At 47.6% G+C, this 13,682-nt stretch overlaps 1 protein-coding gene across 3 annotated transcripts in view; it reads left to right on the forward strand.

The window, feature by feature from the left end:
• The window catches only part of RAPGEF5 (Rap guanine nucleotide exchange factor 5), a 984,395-nt gene that overhangs the window by 851,292 nt on the left and 119,421 nt on the right, over positions 1-13,682 (forward strand). For all 3 annotated transcript variants that reach the window (XM_078663509.1, XM_078663507.1, XM_078663508.1), the window contains exon 12: positions 6,563-6,641. In XM_078663509.1, coding sequence (XP_078519635.1) covers positions 6,563-6,641 — 79 coding nt within the window. The remainder of the gene's footprint in view (positions 1-6,562; positions 6,642-13,682) is intronic.

Consider the following 13,682-nt stretch of genomic DNA (forward strand, 5'->3'; position numbering starts at 1 on the left):
CTAGTGCAGGCGAAGCAATAAAGCACACACTGCTCATAGTAATTAAATTCCCCAGTCAAATTAAGAAAACCTGGTGAGGCCTGATGCTTACTGACTTGAGGAGTAGAATGGATTACAGGAATGGCTTCAGGCAAGCGTGTCTTTACCTGCATCCAGAGGTATGTGAACCAAGGGTTGGTACCTAAATTTGAACGCAATTCAGTTTAAAGTGTATTCTTTGTGTCAAATGCCTGGGATAAAAATCCCTTGCTCGTGCAACATAGTATTTTTTACACCCACAAATCAAAGCGAAAAGAAGCATTTTAAGCATGCTTTAAATAAAATTGAGTAAAGAAGTCGGAAAAATTGACATCCAGTACTGTTAGCTAACTGGGAGTTTTTAAAAATCACTGATGCATCATTTGTGTGGACCCAAAGTTGTGTAATAGTTCTCAACGCAAACAGTGGGAAGAAACATCCCTAATGTTTTAACTCGTAACAAACATGAATTAATCTGTATCACTGGTAATTTCCTAGGAACATTCTTTGATTTTAGATCATCTCTGCGTTACAGCCATGAACTAAACATATGCGAATCAGTCTTGACCCGAACCAAAAAGGGACATTCCATCTTGAATTACAAGGCCTTACATTTCTTAATGGGACAAGGTAACATCAGCCACATCGTAGCCTTATTCGCCTTTGAGGTGCGTGCCAGTCCCAATGATGGATTGAGCTTCAGACCACACTCTAGGCATAACAGCACCTCGAATTGGAAAATGTGGTTGCTGAATACGTTGACCCTCGTGTTAATTTGCGAAATTCTTTAAAAAAGCACAAAAATGCATTTTGGAAAGTGTCATGTTACACACACACATGTCCTTAGGACATGTGTGTGTGAAACATGCACTTTAAAATACATTTCAGGGGTGCAGGGGGGGGTCCTTTGGACCCCCCTCTGCACCCTTGCAATGCATCAACAAATTGCCAATTCCAAAAAAAAGAAATGCAAAACGGCATTGGGAGGTACCTGTTTGGGATCAGGCACTCACTCTAGAAGAGGCCAATGGGAATCATACCAGTCCAGTTACAAAAGGTCAGCTCGGCAGTTGCAGGGAGGCATTTGAAACTTGTTGTGTCCCTGGAGCTCAGAACAGGAGGTCAGTATAATGACCCTTGGAGTCATTCAGGTTAGCCTGTGGAAGGCCTTGTGTTCCTTCTTAGAGTACAGAACAGGCCTGAAGTAGCAGGCCAGTCCTCTGAAGAACAAGCCAGACATCAGACAGTAGGGCAATCGTTTAAGAAAGAAGGCACTCCTCCTTCTGTAGTCCACAAGTCCAGTAATGTACTGAAGAGTTGGTTCATGACGTCCAATATTCATACCTGTGCCAGCCTTTGAAGTGGGGGTGAAATCCTGACTACCCCCACTTCTGGCTCTATAAACCTATTCCCTTCCCCTGTCAAGTCTCCAAGTAGTCTAGGGTGATGAAAGACTGGTGTCAAGTTCCTTTCTGTGCTAGATGTAGCCCTTTGAAATGTAAGTGGGCCAGGGAACAGCTCACCCTCACCTATCCTGGTATAATGACCCATACTGCCTACCTCTAGTCCCCCTTGTGTCACCTGACTGTCTGGGGGAAATATACAAAGGCCAACTACCATGCTATTCACAGTCATGTGTAGCGCAGGACACATGCTGCAGGCACCAAATGGTTAGGACAACAAAATGGCAACTTTCTAACAGTGGCCTTTTCAGAATGTTGACTTAAAATCCGAAGTTATCATTAAAGAGGGGTTTAAATTACAATTCATTTGATTCCAAACTTGACATTCCTATCTGTTCCAATTAAAAGTTATCACTTATTAAATGTAATAATGCAACCCAATGTTCTCCAATTGGAGAAATAGGCCTTACAGTAGTGAAAAACAAATGTAGGGGGGTTTTCACAACCAGGACAGGTAAAACATAAACACATGTCATACTTTTAAAATACAAGTTAGCCTGCACTGTGGGGTTTACAAATCCTACCTTAGGGATAACTTATAAGTATTTAAAAGAAAAATCAGGTCCGGCAAAATATGTATTTTGCCAGGTTTAATTAGCAGTTTTAAAACTGAGTACAGGCTGCAGTGACAGTCCTGAGAAATGTTTGGAAAGGGGGGTGGCATAATGAGTACTGCAGACCCACTAGAATACATTCATTTCCAGCATTTACAGGCCCTGGGTACATGTATTACCATATACTAGGGGGCTTATAAGTAAACTAAATAGGACAATTAGGTGTACCATGTTCTAGGTAGAGAGCACAAGCACTTTAGCACGTGTTAGCATGGGTAAAGTGCTCACAGTCCAAAAGTCAACAAAAACGAATTCAAAAAATGTTTTGTGGGCGAGATTGAGGAAAGGACCAAATCAAACCCCATGAATGACTTCATAAAGTGTATGGAGCGAAGGAGATGTGCACCACCTTTCATTTCACCAGAATGAATGCCTTCTTCAAACAGAGACCTTTTAATGCCATGATTGCCTTAGTCATTGTGTCACAGAAGTAACACTATGCTTGTTATTTTGTAGTCTAGCTCTATTAATGTTAATGAGTCTCAAAATGGACTCAAGCAACTGGTGTCCACCCCCACCCACCTCGCCAGACACACACTCGACGCAGTCTTCTCTTCCAGCACAGACATCGAGTTCAGCCACGCCACAGAGCTTCAATGGACGGACCACAGCTGCGTCCACTTCACTTTCAAGAGAACGACGACCCACCAACACCAGCAACAGGCCGCCCGCAGAAGCTGGAACAAGATCACAGCAGACCAGCTCGCCACCTCCCTGAGCCAGCACCCCCCTGCCAGCTCAGCGAACCCCAGCCAGGCCGCCGACAACCTCACGAAGTGGATCAGCAACTGCGCGGACGAACTCGCCCCTCTGAGGACCCCGCCTAGCAGACCCGGCAGCAAGAAGGCCCCATGGTTCACCGACGAACTCAAGAGCTCCAAGAAGAACTGCCGAGCCCTCGAGAAAGTCTGGAAAAGGGAACCGACACCGGACAACAGGACCTCCTACAAACTGGCCACCCGGAAACACCACCAGCTGATCCGCGCCGCCAAGAAAACAGCATTTAAGGACCGGTTGGACAACAACGCACACAACTGCAAGGAACTCTTTAACATCGTGAAAGAGCTTTCCAACCCCAGCGCAGGAAACAACGACGTCACCCCATCGCAAGACCTCTGCAACTCCCTCGCTTCATACTTCCACAACAAGATCACGGACATACACAGCAGCTTCAACAACCAACCAACGCACACCGTGACCGAACAACCACCCCCCACCACCATCCTTCACGCCTGGACCCCGATCAGCACCGAAGACACCATCCGCACAATGAACTCCATCCACTCCGGATCACCGACCGACCCCTGCCCTCACCACGTCTTCAACAAGGCCAACGCTGTCATCGCACCCCACCTGCGAGACATCATCAACACATCCTTAGACACCACCATCTTCCCGGAGAGCTGGAAGCACGCCGAACTCAGCGCTCTACTCAAGAAACCAACAGCGGACCCCACCGACCTCAAGAACTACCGCCCCATCTCGCTCCTCCCGTTTCCAGCCAAAGTCATCGAGAAGACCGTCAACAAACAGCTGGCCGCCTTCCTCGAGACCAACGGATCCCTCGACCCCTCACAGTCCGGCTTCCGAGCCAACCACAGCACCGAGACCGCCCTCATCGCCGCCACCGATGACATCCGAGCCCTGATGGACAATGGAGAAACAGCGGCCCTCATCCTCCTGGACCTCTCCGCGGCATTCGACACTGTCTGCCACCGCACCCTAGTACAGCGCCTCAGCAACGTCGGAATCCAGGACAAGGCGCTGGAATGGATCATCTCCTTCCTCGACGGAAGAACACAGAGAGTCCGCCTACCACCATACAAGTCAGAGGCCTCCGAAGTCATCTGCGGCGTCCCCCAAGGATCATCTCTGAGTCCCACCCTCTTCAACGTCTACATGAGCCCCCTCGCGGCCATCGTACGCAAACACAACCTCAGCATAATCTCCTACGCCGACGACACCCAGCTGATCCTCTCCCTGACCAACGACCCCGCCGCCGCCAGAGCCAACCTGCACGACGGGATGAAAGAGGTAGCCGAGTGGATGACGATCAGCCGCCTGAAACTGAACTCGGACAAGACGGAGATCCTCATCCTGGGCTCCTCACCCTCCGCCTGGGACGACTCCTGGTGGCCTCCCGCCCTGGGCACCGCACCCAAACCGACAGACCACGCACGCAACCTGGGCTTCATCCTGGACTCCTCCCTCTCCATGACCAGGCAAGTTAACAAAGTCTCCTCGACGTGCTTCAACATCCTACGCATGCTACGGAAGATCTTCTGGTGGATCCCCACCGAGACCAGGAAGACCGTCACCCAGGCCCTCGTCACCAGCCGTCTGGACTACGGCAACGCCCTCTACGCCGGTACCACCGCCAAGCTCCAGAAGAGACTCCAGCGGATCCAGAACGCCTCAGCCAGACTCATCCTCGACATCCCACGAACCAGCCACATCTCCGGACCTCTGAGAGACCTTCACTGGCTCCCCGTCAACAAAAGAATCACCTTCCGCCTCCTCACCCACGCACACAAAGCTCTACACGACCGAGGCCCGAGTTACCTCAACAGCCGAGTCAACTTCTACGCTCCCAAACGCCACCTCCGCTCAGCCAACCACGCCCTCGCCGCCGTCCCCCGCATCCGAAGAGCGACTACAGGAGGAAGGTCCCTCTCCTACCTGGCCGCCAAGACCTGGAACTCCCTCCCCCCCGACCTGCGCCTGACCCAAGACCACCTCTCCTTCAGGAAGAAGCTGAAGACCTGGCTGTTCGAGCAGTAGCGGCACCCCCCCCCCCCCCCCAGCGCCTTGAGACCCTACGGGTATGTAGCGCGCTCTACAAGTGTCATTGATTGATTGATTGATTGAGTATCTTGAAACTTGTGTTTTGTGACGTATGTGACAGTGTAAATCTCTAGCTATTAAAAACCTTAAAGTGTAGAGCAAAAAGGTTTCACTTGAACAAATTATGATAGCATTTCACAAGCCACCGGAATATAATATGTGTGCAGCGAAAGCCAGAGGTTTATATGGGAGGGTGGCAGGATGCCAAGTAGTTTTCATATATGGGGGAGAACAGTAGAGCAAAAAAAAGCAGAGATGGTGACATGGGAGGGCGCTAGGATTGGGTTAACTGTATTGGGTATGGGGAGAGAGGCAGGTCACAAGGTGATGGAAATGTTTTTCATCTCAGAGTTCTGAGAGACATCTCAGAAAACTCAAAGCTCACTCTTGCTTTCTATTTCATGTCAGTCAGAAACATTACCATTACTCGTAGCTATCCATCAATACTTCTGCATATTCTTTCTAAATTTGTGTTTGGAACATCTGCTTGGATTTCATGTTGTACAAGGTGATTTCTGTTTCAATAGCTTATGGGCATATTTGGTTGATATTGGTGGTATTGTCTTCATATTTCAGTATATGTACACACCAAAAATCTGTTAACTATACTGCAGACCATATGACAACTGGCGATATAGGTTTTATAAGTATGTTGTCAAAGTCTCTCTGTAGAATAGTTTACAAAAGAGTGTGGAAGGTTATTTTGCCAGCTGGTCAATTCTGACACATGAGTGACATGAACAGTAGCGGCCCGTGGAGGGAGTTCCGTGGGGAGGGGGAGGAGCAGGGTGGGGCGTAGTAAACACCGGAATATGGATGGTCGAAGGTAAGTAAACAATTAAATAATGCAGCGCGCACTACGAAATTCGTTTTATTGATTTAATTGTTTGCTTTCCTCCGATCATCCATATTCCGGTATTTACTGACCCCCACCCAGCCCCTCACCCGCCCGCCTTTCCGCCCCACGGAACTCCCTCCACAGGCCGCTACTGCACATGAATCAACGCCAGAGTTATTTGTTTTTTGCCAGAGTGAGGGGAGGTGCATGTAAGAGGAACTATGCAAGCTCGAGAATGCAAATTGAAGCAGCTGCGGCCTGTGCAAGTAAGAGTGTTGGGGCCGGTTGGGGGGGGGGGGGGGGAATTCAACAGACAACCACGAGGGGAAATAAAATAAATAATTCATTTCCCCTTGTAGTCTGTTGAAATCCCCCTCCCCCACCCCCAACCCGGCTCCTCCGTTCTTTCCTGCACGGGCCACTGCTGGGAAATTGTCTAACATTGAGGAACTTGTTCCTTCGATTTGTGATACTGAAGTTAAGTCACACGTTCAAAAAAACAGATAAACACTTTTATCGAGAAACTATAAGTAAATATTTCTACTTTCCTAGATTTGTCCACCATCCCCTATATTACACTAATATCGGCTGACTGATGCAACCTTCAAATAACAGTTTTGGCAATCATACTGAGTACAATCAAAACACAATGTTGTGAGTGAATCGGATTCCAAGATCTACTCAAAGCATATTTCTGTTGAAATTGCAGCAGCCGATGCCACATATATTTACCAATGCATAGCTTGTATACTCTCTGGTCCTATTGACTGTTTTCTTTTCTGCAGATACTCTCCTTGATGACTTCCTGCTGACGTACACCGTCTTCATGACTACCAATGACTTCTGTCAGGCGTTGTTGCGACAATATCCTTTTTTTGCTACTAGGTTGTACAGTAAGGTGCACTGGCTGCAGTTTAATTTTTTCCTGAAACACATGAAACAGAACATTGTTAGGAGAAAATGTTGCGCCTTTTCATGGTGCCCTTGTCCGTGCTGGGATTCTCGAATTCCCTGTTGAAATAATTCAAACCTACAATGTTTCATCAGTCAATCCGTGATTATTTTGGCGTTAAAATGCATCTTTAACTTTCTTTTATATCACTTTCCAGGTTAATTTAAAACTTCTGTACTTTCCTGTTAGTTTAGTTTTTGGGTGTTAATATGTAAATTTCTGTTTGCATTTCAGACATAAACGTTTCGTCCTAATTGAGGAAAGCGTTTGTAGTGTTAAACAGCAAACTGATATCATCACTGATGGTCTAGAATGGGTAGTTACTAATGAATATTTAAATCAGCAGTAGTCAGTGACAACGGCCATGGCCTGACAATTGGGATATTAACTCAGGATAAATTGACAGTGCTGGGACAGGCGACTTTTTGTATCTGCATGTTGTGCTACAGCATTCCCAATCACAGTGCAAAATATTGGAAGTATTGGTACCAGAAAGGAACTCTTTTTCAGCACCTTACTACCTCCTTTATCAGCATCATGCATATCATGGAGTTCGAGAGTCCACCATCTCTGTACGAGGAAAAACCAGTTCTTTTCATATTTGGTAGATCTACATTACTCATGCTTGTTTTTTTTCAATTTCAATATGTTGTTTATTGTTTTAGTTCATAAAAACCATCACAATACAAAATACAGTTTAAATACATTTTTTAAAAGGATGTCGCTCCATCTTCATTAAAACGTTATATGTATTAATACATCAAATAACAAAGTTATATTACAATTTTATAAAATATATTCAGAGCATAGTTAGAAGCACTTTACAGTTTTAAACAGGTTATTTGTATGGGGGTACGTAGGAGATATGGCAAGCATGATTCTGTGGTTCATGATGTCATCGCATGCCACAACTTTAGCTTCCTTATCAATGTCATACACTGTTATAGCTTGCCTTTATGGATACTACCTACTGCCTGTTTTTCTGCTATGTCATGGATTTGCAAATACTTCAACAACTTACAATTTAGGCGAGGATCAGTAGAGTCCAAGCTTCTCATGATTGCTGTTCTACATGTACGAATCCCTCGCTCATTAAATAAAAACTTTAAAAGTAATCGGAGTGCATTCATCATTTTGGGGCATATGCAAACCAAATGCACAAAATCTTCTTCTGCAGCGTCACATAAGCTACATGTTTTTGGTCCATTATATCGCCAAAGAGGTTTTCCAGATAAAGAGGGCAGATCCCCTAGGCGCATAGCCATTAATTGTTTCTTAAAGCACACTGAATAGGTTAGTTGGAAATAAGTTGCAGGTTGCAATGTGACATACGTTTGGATTGTCATCCATGCATGAGCTCGTCGTGAAAAGACACTTTTATCCTCTATCAATGAGTGATTTTTAGCAGCTTTATTCATAGCCTGGCAAAACGTATGATGTGACAGTTTTAGGTCCCACAAATCACCCACATACTCATGCTTTAATCTCAGTCATGGCAGAAACGGGGCATACTTTGCCCAGCTACAGATTAAGTAAGAGAGTCCAGTGCCAAGAGAGGCCAGTAACATTCATCTTAGTAAGTATCGCAGCATAACCTGAGATCATGAGATGACCAGCCCGATTAGGTCAGGGCACTTTATATTCTGTCAGTCTCTGCTTAGACTGCTCATCGTAGATACGACTTTCTGCATAGTGTGCACTGCTGCTGACTGCTTTTTATTCAACTAAAGGCTCAAGCTGAAATCGAGGATGCTTAATCCTGAGATGGGCAATTTACAAATGTTAATGCTTGAATGTAAGTGAGCCCACAAGTTGTCTGGTTCATGTCCATGCCACTGTAAAAGGTTTGTAGGTAAAGAACTGTAGTTAGTGCCTTCATTCTCAGCATTCTGCTTGGCCTAGAAAACAAAAATATGTACCATCTTTAGGAGTTGCAGGGGTCATACTTGCATACCCAGGGGCTGCATTGTGTAATTGAAGTGGCAGGTACAAACCTGGTTCGTATTCCTTAATATTGTTAATCTGCTGCCCCAATGCAACCACAAACTGGGGCCTACCCTGGTGACAGCACATTAGTTAAAGATGGACAGGCTACTTGAAGTGGCCCTGTCTGTCTTTCACTTTGAGGGCAGCATCACAGCCTGACATTTCAAAGGGTAACAGGGACCCCCCCCCCCTTTGTGGGCATGTGCAATGTGTGATCCCACCCACCTGCAAGGAGATTTCTAGGGATTTATTTGGCCCTTTATCGTCTTTCAAAGGATGCCACTGAGGGAAACGACTGCAACCACACTTTGTGACATGCAGTCAGTGTGCCTACTAACTACTTTTTTGCCTCTAAGTCTGCTCTGTATTACAAATGCAGGAAAATAAATTAAGTGTTCCCTAATTTGCATGGGGTCCACATCCTCTTAGAAATGGTGGAATGTCCCTTTGAGATTGCCCTGGTGCTACATGCTGTATCATAGTAGTGGCAGTTTAAGCACACGCAGCCACTTCTTAAAAACCGCAGTAGTCTAGGAGGTAAGAAAGCAGGTGCAGATATATTTTGCCTCAGGGGCATTTTGTCTGATAGGGCCCTTGGAGATATGTTGTATAGATCTTTTAGTGGCACAGAACTGTATTCTGGATAGGTAGCTCTCCAATTATGCTTAGATTATTGCAGATAACAAAGATTTGTATGCCCGTCTAGCACTGTTGGCTTTCTGGTGGTGTCAGTGCAGGCGATTCTCTTGTTTCCATCACAGGTCGTAGTCTGGGCAGGGGCGTAACACAGGCCCCTGCAGCCTCCACGTTGCAGGGGGGTGTGAGCTCCAGGGGCCCCCCTCGGCACACAGTACATTTGTTGACAGCAGGGTCCGTTTGCAGCATACTTTTAAAGTAACTCCCGCCGCCGTGCCTTATAAATAAACCGGTACAAAAGGGGGTGGTGTTGGACGGAGCATCTCAATCAATCAAACACTCACACCCAGTCAAAAGATCTGGGTTTAATCCATCACCGTTCTTCAGCCCACTCTGCCACCCCAGTTCAGACATGGCTATATGCAAATCAGTCTGACCCTGTGCCTCATGGGAACAGTCCAGCCCGAACTGCCAAACCATGCCTTCCCTGGACCGGAAACAAGCTTCCGAGGACCGGGTTCTGGCATTACAGCCGTCTTCAGCCCGGCTTGCTTGAATCCAGTGGCAAAGTGAGCAAGGGACTCACGTCTGAGCATACCCTTCAACACTTATGGCGGCCAAAAGCGGTAAAAAAGGGGGTGGTGATGGACGGAGCATCTGAATCAATCAAACACTCACACCCAGTTAAAAGATCTGGGTTTAATCCATCACCGTTCTTTAGCCCACTCTGCCACCACAGTTCAGAAATGGCTATATGCAAATCAGTCTGACCCTGTGCCTCATGGGAACAGTCCAGCCCGAACTGCCAAGCCATGCCTTCCCTGGACCGGAAACAAGCTTCCGAGGACCGGTTTCTGGCATTACAGCCAACTTCAGCCCAGCTTGCTTGAATCCAGTGGCAAAGTGAGCAAGGGACTCACGTCTGAGCATACCCTGCCACACTTATGGTGGCCAAAATCGGTACAAAAGGGGGTGGTGATGGACAGAGCATCTGAATCAATCAAACACTCACACCCAGTCAAAAGATCTGGGTTTAATCCATCACCGTTCTTTAGCCCACTCTGCCACCCCAGTACAGACATGGCTATATGCAAATCAGTCTGACCCTGTGCCTCATGGGAACAGTCCAGCCCAAACTGCCAAGCCCTGGACCGGAAACAAGCTTCCAAGGACCGGTTTCTGGCATTACAGCCGTCTTCAGCCCGGTTTGCTTGAATCCAGTGGCAAAGTGAGCAAGGGACTCATGTCTGAGCATACCCTGCCACACTTATGGCGGCCAAAAGCGGTACAAAAGGGGGTGGTGATGGACGGAGCATCTGAATCAATCAAACACTCACACCCAGTTAAAAGATCTGGGTTTAATCCATCACCGTTCTTTAGCCCACTCTGCCACCCCAGTTCAGAAATGGCTATATGCAAATCAGTCTGACCCTATGCCTCATGGGAACAGTCCAGCCCGAACTGCCAAGCCATGCCTTCCCTGGACCGGAAACAAGCTTCCGAGGACCAGTTTCTGGCATTACAGCCAACTTCAGCCCGGCTTGCTTGAATCCAGTGGCAAAGTGAGCAAGGGACTCACGTCTGAGCATACCCTGCCACACTTATGGTGGCCAAAATCGGTACAAAAGGGGGTGGTGATGGACAGAGCATCTGAATCAATCAAACACTCACACCCAGTCAAAAGATCTGGGTTTAATCCATCACCGTTCTGTAGCCCACTCTGCCACCCCAGTTCAGACATGGCTATATGCAAATCAGTCTGACCCTGTGCCTCATGGGAACAGTCCAGCCCAAACTGCCAAGTCATGCCTTCCCTGCACCGGAAACAAGCTTCCGAGGACCGGTTTCTGGCATTACAGCCAACTTCAGCCCGGCTTGCTTGAATCCAGTGGCAAAGTGAGCAAGGGACTCACGTCTGAGCATACCATGCCGCACTTATGGCGGCCAAAAGCGGTACAAAACGGGGGGGTGATGGACGGAGCATCTGAATCAATCAAACACTCACACCCAGTCAAAAGATCTAGGTTTAATCCATCACCGTTCTTTAGCCCATTCTGCCACCCCAGTTCAGACATGGCTATATGCAATTCAGTCTGACCCTGTGCCTCATGGGAACAGTCCAGCCCGAACTGCCAAGCCATGCCTTCCCTGGACCGGAAACAAGCTTCCGAGGACCGGTTTCTGGCATTACAGCCGTCTTCAGCCCGGCTTGCTTGAATCCAGTGGCAAAGTGAGCAAGGGACTCACGTCTGAGCATACCCTGCCACACTTATGGTGGCCAAAAGCGGTACAAAGGGGGTGGTGATGGACGGAGCATCTGAATCAATCAAACACTCACACCCAGTCAAAAGATCTGGGTTTAATCCATCACCGTTCTTTAGCCCACTCTGCCACCCCAGTTCAGACATGGCTATATGCAATTCAGTCTGACCCTGTGCCTCATGGGAATAGTCCAGCCCGAACTGCCAAGCCATGCCTTCCCTGGACAGGAAAAAAGCTTCCGAGGACCGGTTTCAGGCATTACAGCCGTCTTCAGTCAGCCCGGCTTGCTTGAATCCAGAGGCAAAGTGAGCAAGGGACTCACGTCTGAGCATACCCTGCCACACTTGTGGAGGCCAAAAGTGGTACAAAAGGGGGCGGTGATGGACGGAGCATCTGAATCAATCAAACACTCACACCCAGTCAAAAGATCTGGGTTTAATCCATCACCGTTCTTTAGCCCACTCTGCCACCCCAGTTCAGACATGGCTACATGCAAATCAGTCTGACCCTGTGCCTCATGGGAACAGTCCAGCCCGAACTGCCAAGCCATGCCTTTCCTGGACCGGAAACAAGCTTCCGAGGACCGGTTTCTGGCATTACAGCCGTCTTCAGCCCGGCTTGCTTGCAGATCAGTTGACTGTGGGTGAGTGCTTGTATAGTCAACGCTCCGTCCATCATTTCCTTTGGGTTCGCTTTGTTCGCCATAAGTTGGCAGGGTATGCTCAGACGTGAGTCCCTTGCTCACTTTGCCACTGGATTCAAGCAAGCCCGGCTGAAGACGGCTGCAATGCCAGAAACCGGTCCTGGGAAGCTTGTTTCCGGTCCAGGGAAGGCATGGATTGGCAGTTCGGGCTGGACTGTTCCCATGAGGCACAGGGTCAGACTGATTTGCATATGGCCATGTCTGAACTGGGGTGGCAGAGTGGGCTAAAGAATGGTGATGGATTAAACCCAGATCAGTTTACTGGGGGTGAGTGCTTGTATTGTCAACGCTCCGTCCATCATTTCCTTTGGTTATAAATAAACCGGCACGTACATGATGACATTTTGTGTGACACGCAGCTGCATGGTTTTCAGTCTCTGCCCTCCGGGTGAAGCATAGGGTGGGGCAAGACTGGGACAGTGTTGTCATGCGCAGTGTAACCTACACTTGAGGCAGCCGGTGGTTCCCAGGCAGTGAGACAGAGACCGTAATTTAATAATTGCTGCTGGTGGTCTTCTGCAATCTGCCCCTGCCAGCCACCGAAGCTGCGGTGAGCCAGTCGGAAACAACTAGCAGTGGAAACCTATGCTTGTTCTACTTTTATGTATAGAGGCATTGGTCGCACTAATATCACAACAGACAACTGCATCTACCAGGGGTGGGTCCGGTCGCAAGTGGAGGCTGGAACCTGCATAACTCGAAGAGAAGAGTCATACAGCAGTGCACTACTGTGTCCAGGTGTGTTTTTAAAACTGACCGTCAAAAGTAGTTAAAAGCAATTAAGGCCTTTCTTTTCCTTTTCTTAAGGTCTGGTCCACTGGTTATTTCTGGGCACTTGTTATTCGAAAAGGCAGCTATTCAGTGGTGGATGCACTATATATAGGTGGCAATAATTTGCCACAATATAAGCATATATTAGTATTATGTGCTTTGAATGCACCACTAGTCTCCACTAATGCCACTAAATGTCTCTGGCTCTTTTCTTTCTCTTTCTCCTTAAGAAGTACTTTGATTTTTCCCAGCCCACGTGACTTTAGTAGTGTGATGATGGTGGCTTGCACCTGCACTCTGCCTAGTGCAGAAGCGGTCATCAGATCCTCCCCCCTCCAGTAGCTGACCTGCATCCTAGCGCCCCCTCCCCAAGATCTCTGGAGTAACCGTGTTTTAAAATCATTCAGTAACCACCTATCCCTCATTACCTTATTCCCCACCTTTTCTTTACACTTTTGCTGAATGCGCTCCTTGTAAAAGTTCCTAATAAGTATCCCCTTTTCTCACCTCTGCCTACCATGTTTGACAGTCCTGTATCAAAGCACTGCTTGTGACACCGCTGTAGGTGCGGCTGTCTAGGTGCTAGAGGAGTGAG

The sequence above is a fragment of the Lissotriton helveticus genome, chromosome 10 (assembly GCF_964261635.1).
Source record: "Lissotriton helveticus chromosome 10, aLisHel1.1, whole genome shotgun sequence".
NCBI lineage: Eukaryota > Metazoa > Chordata > Amphibia > Caudata > Salamandridae > Lissotriton > Lissotriton helveticus.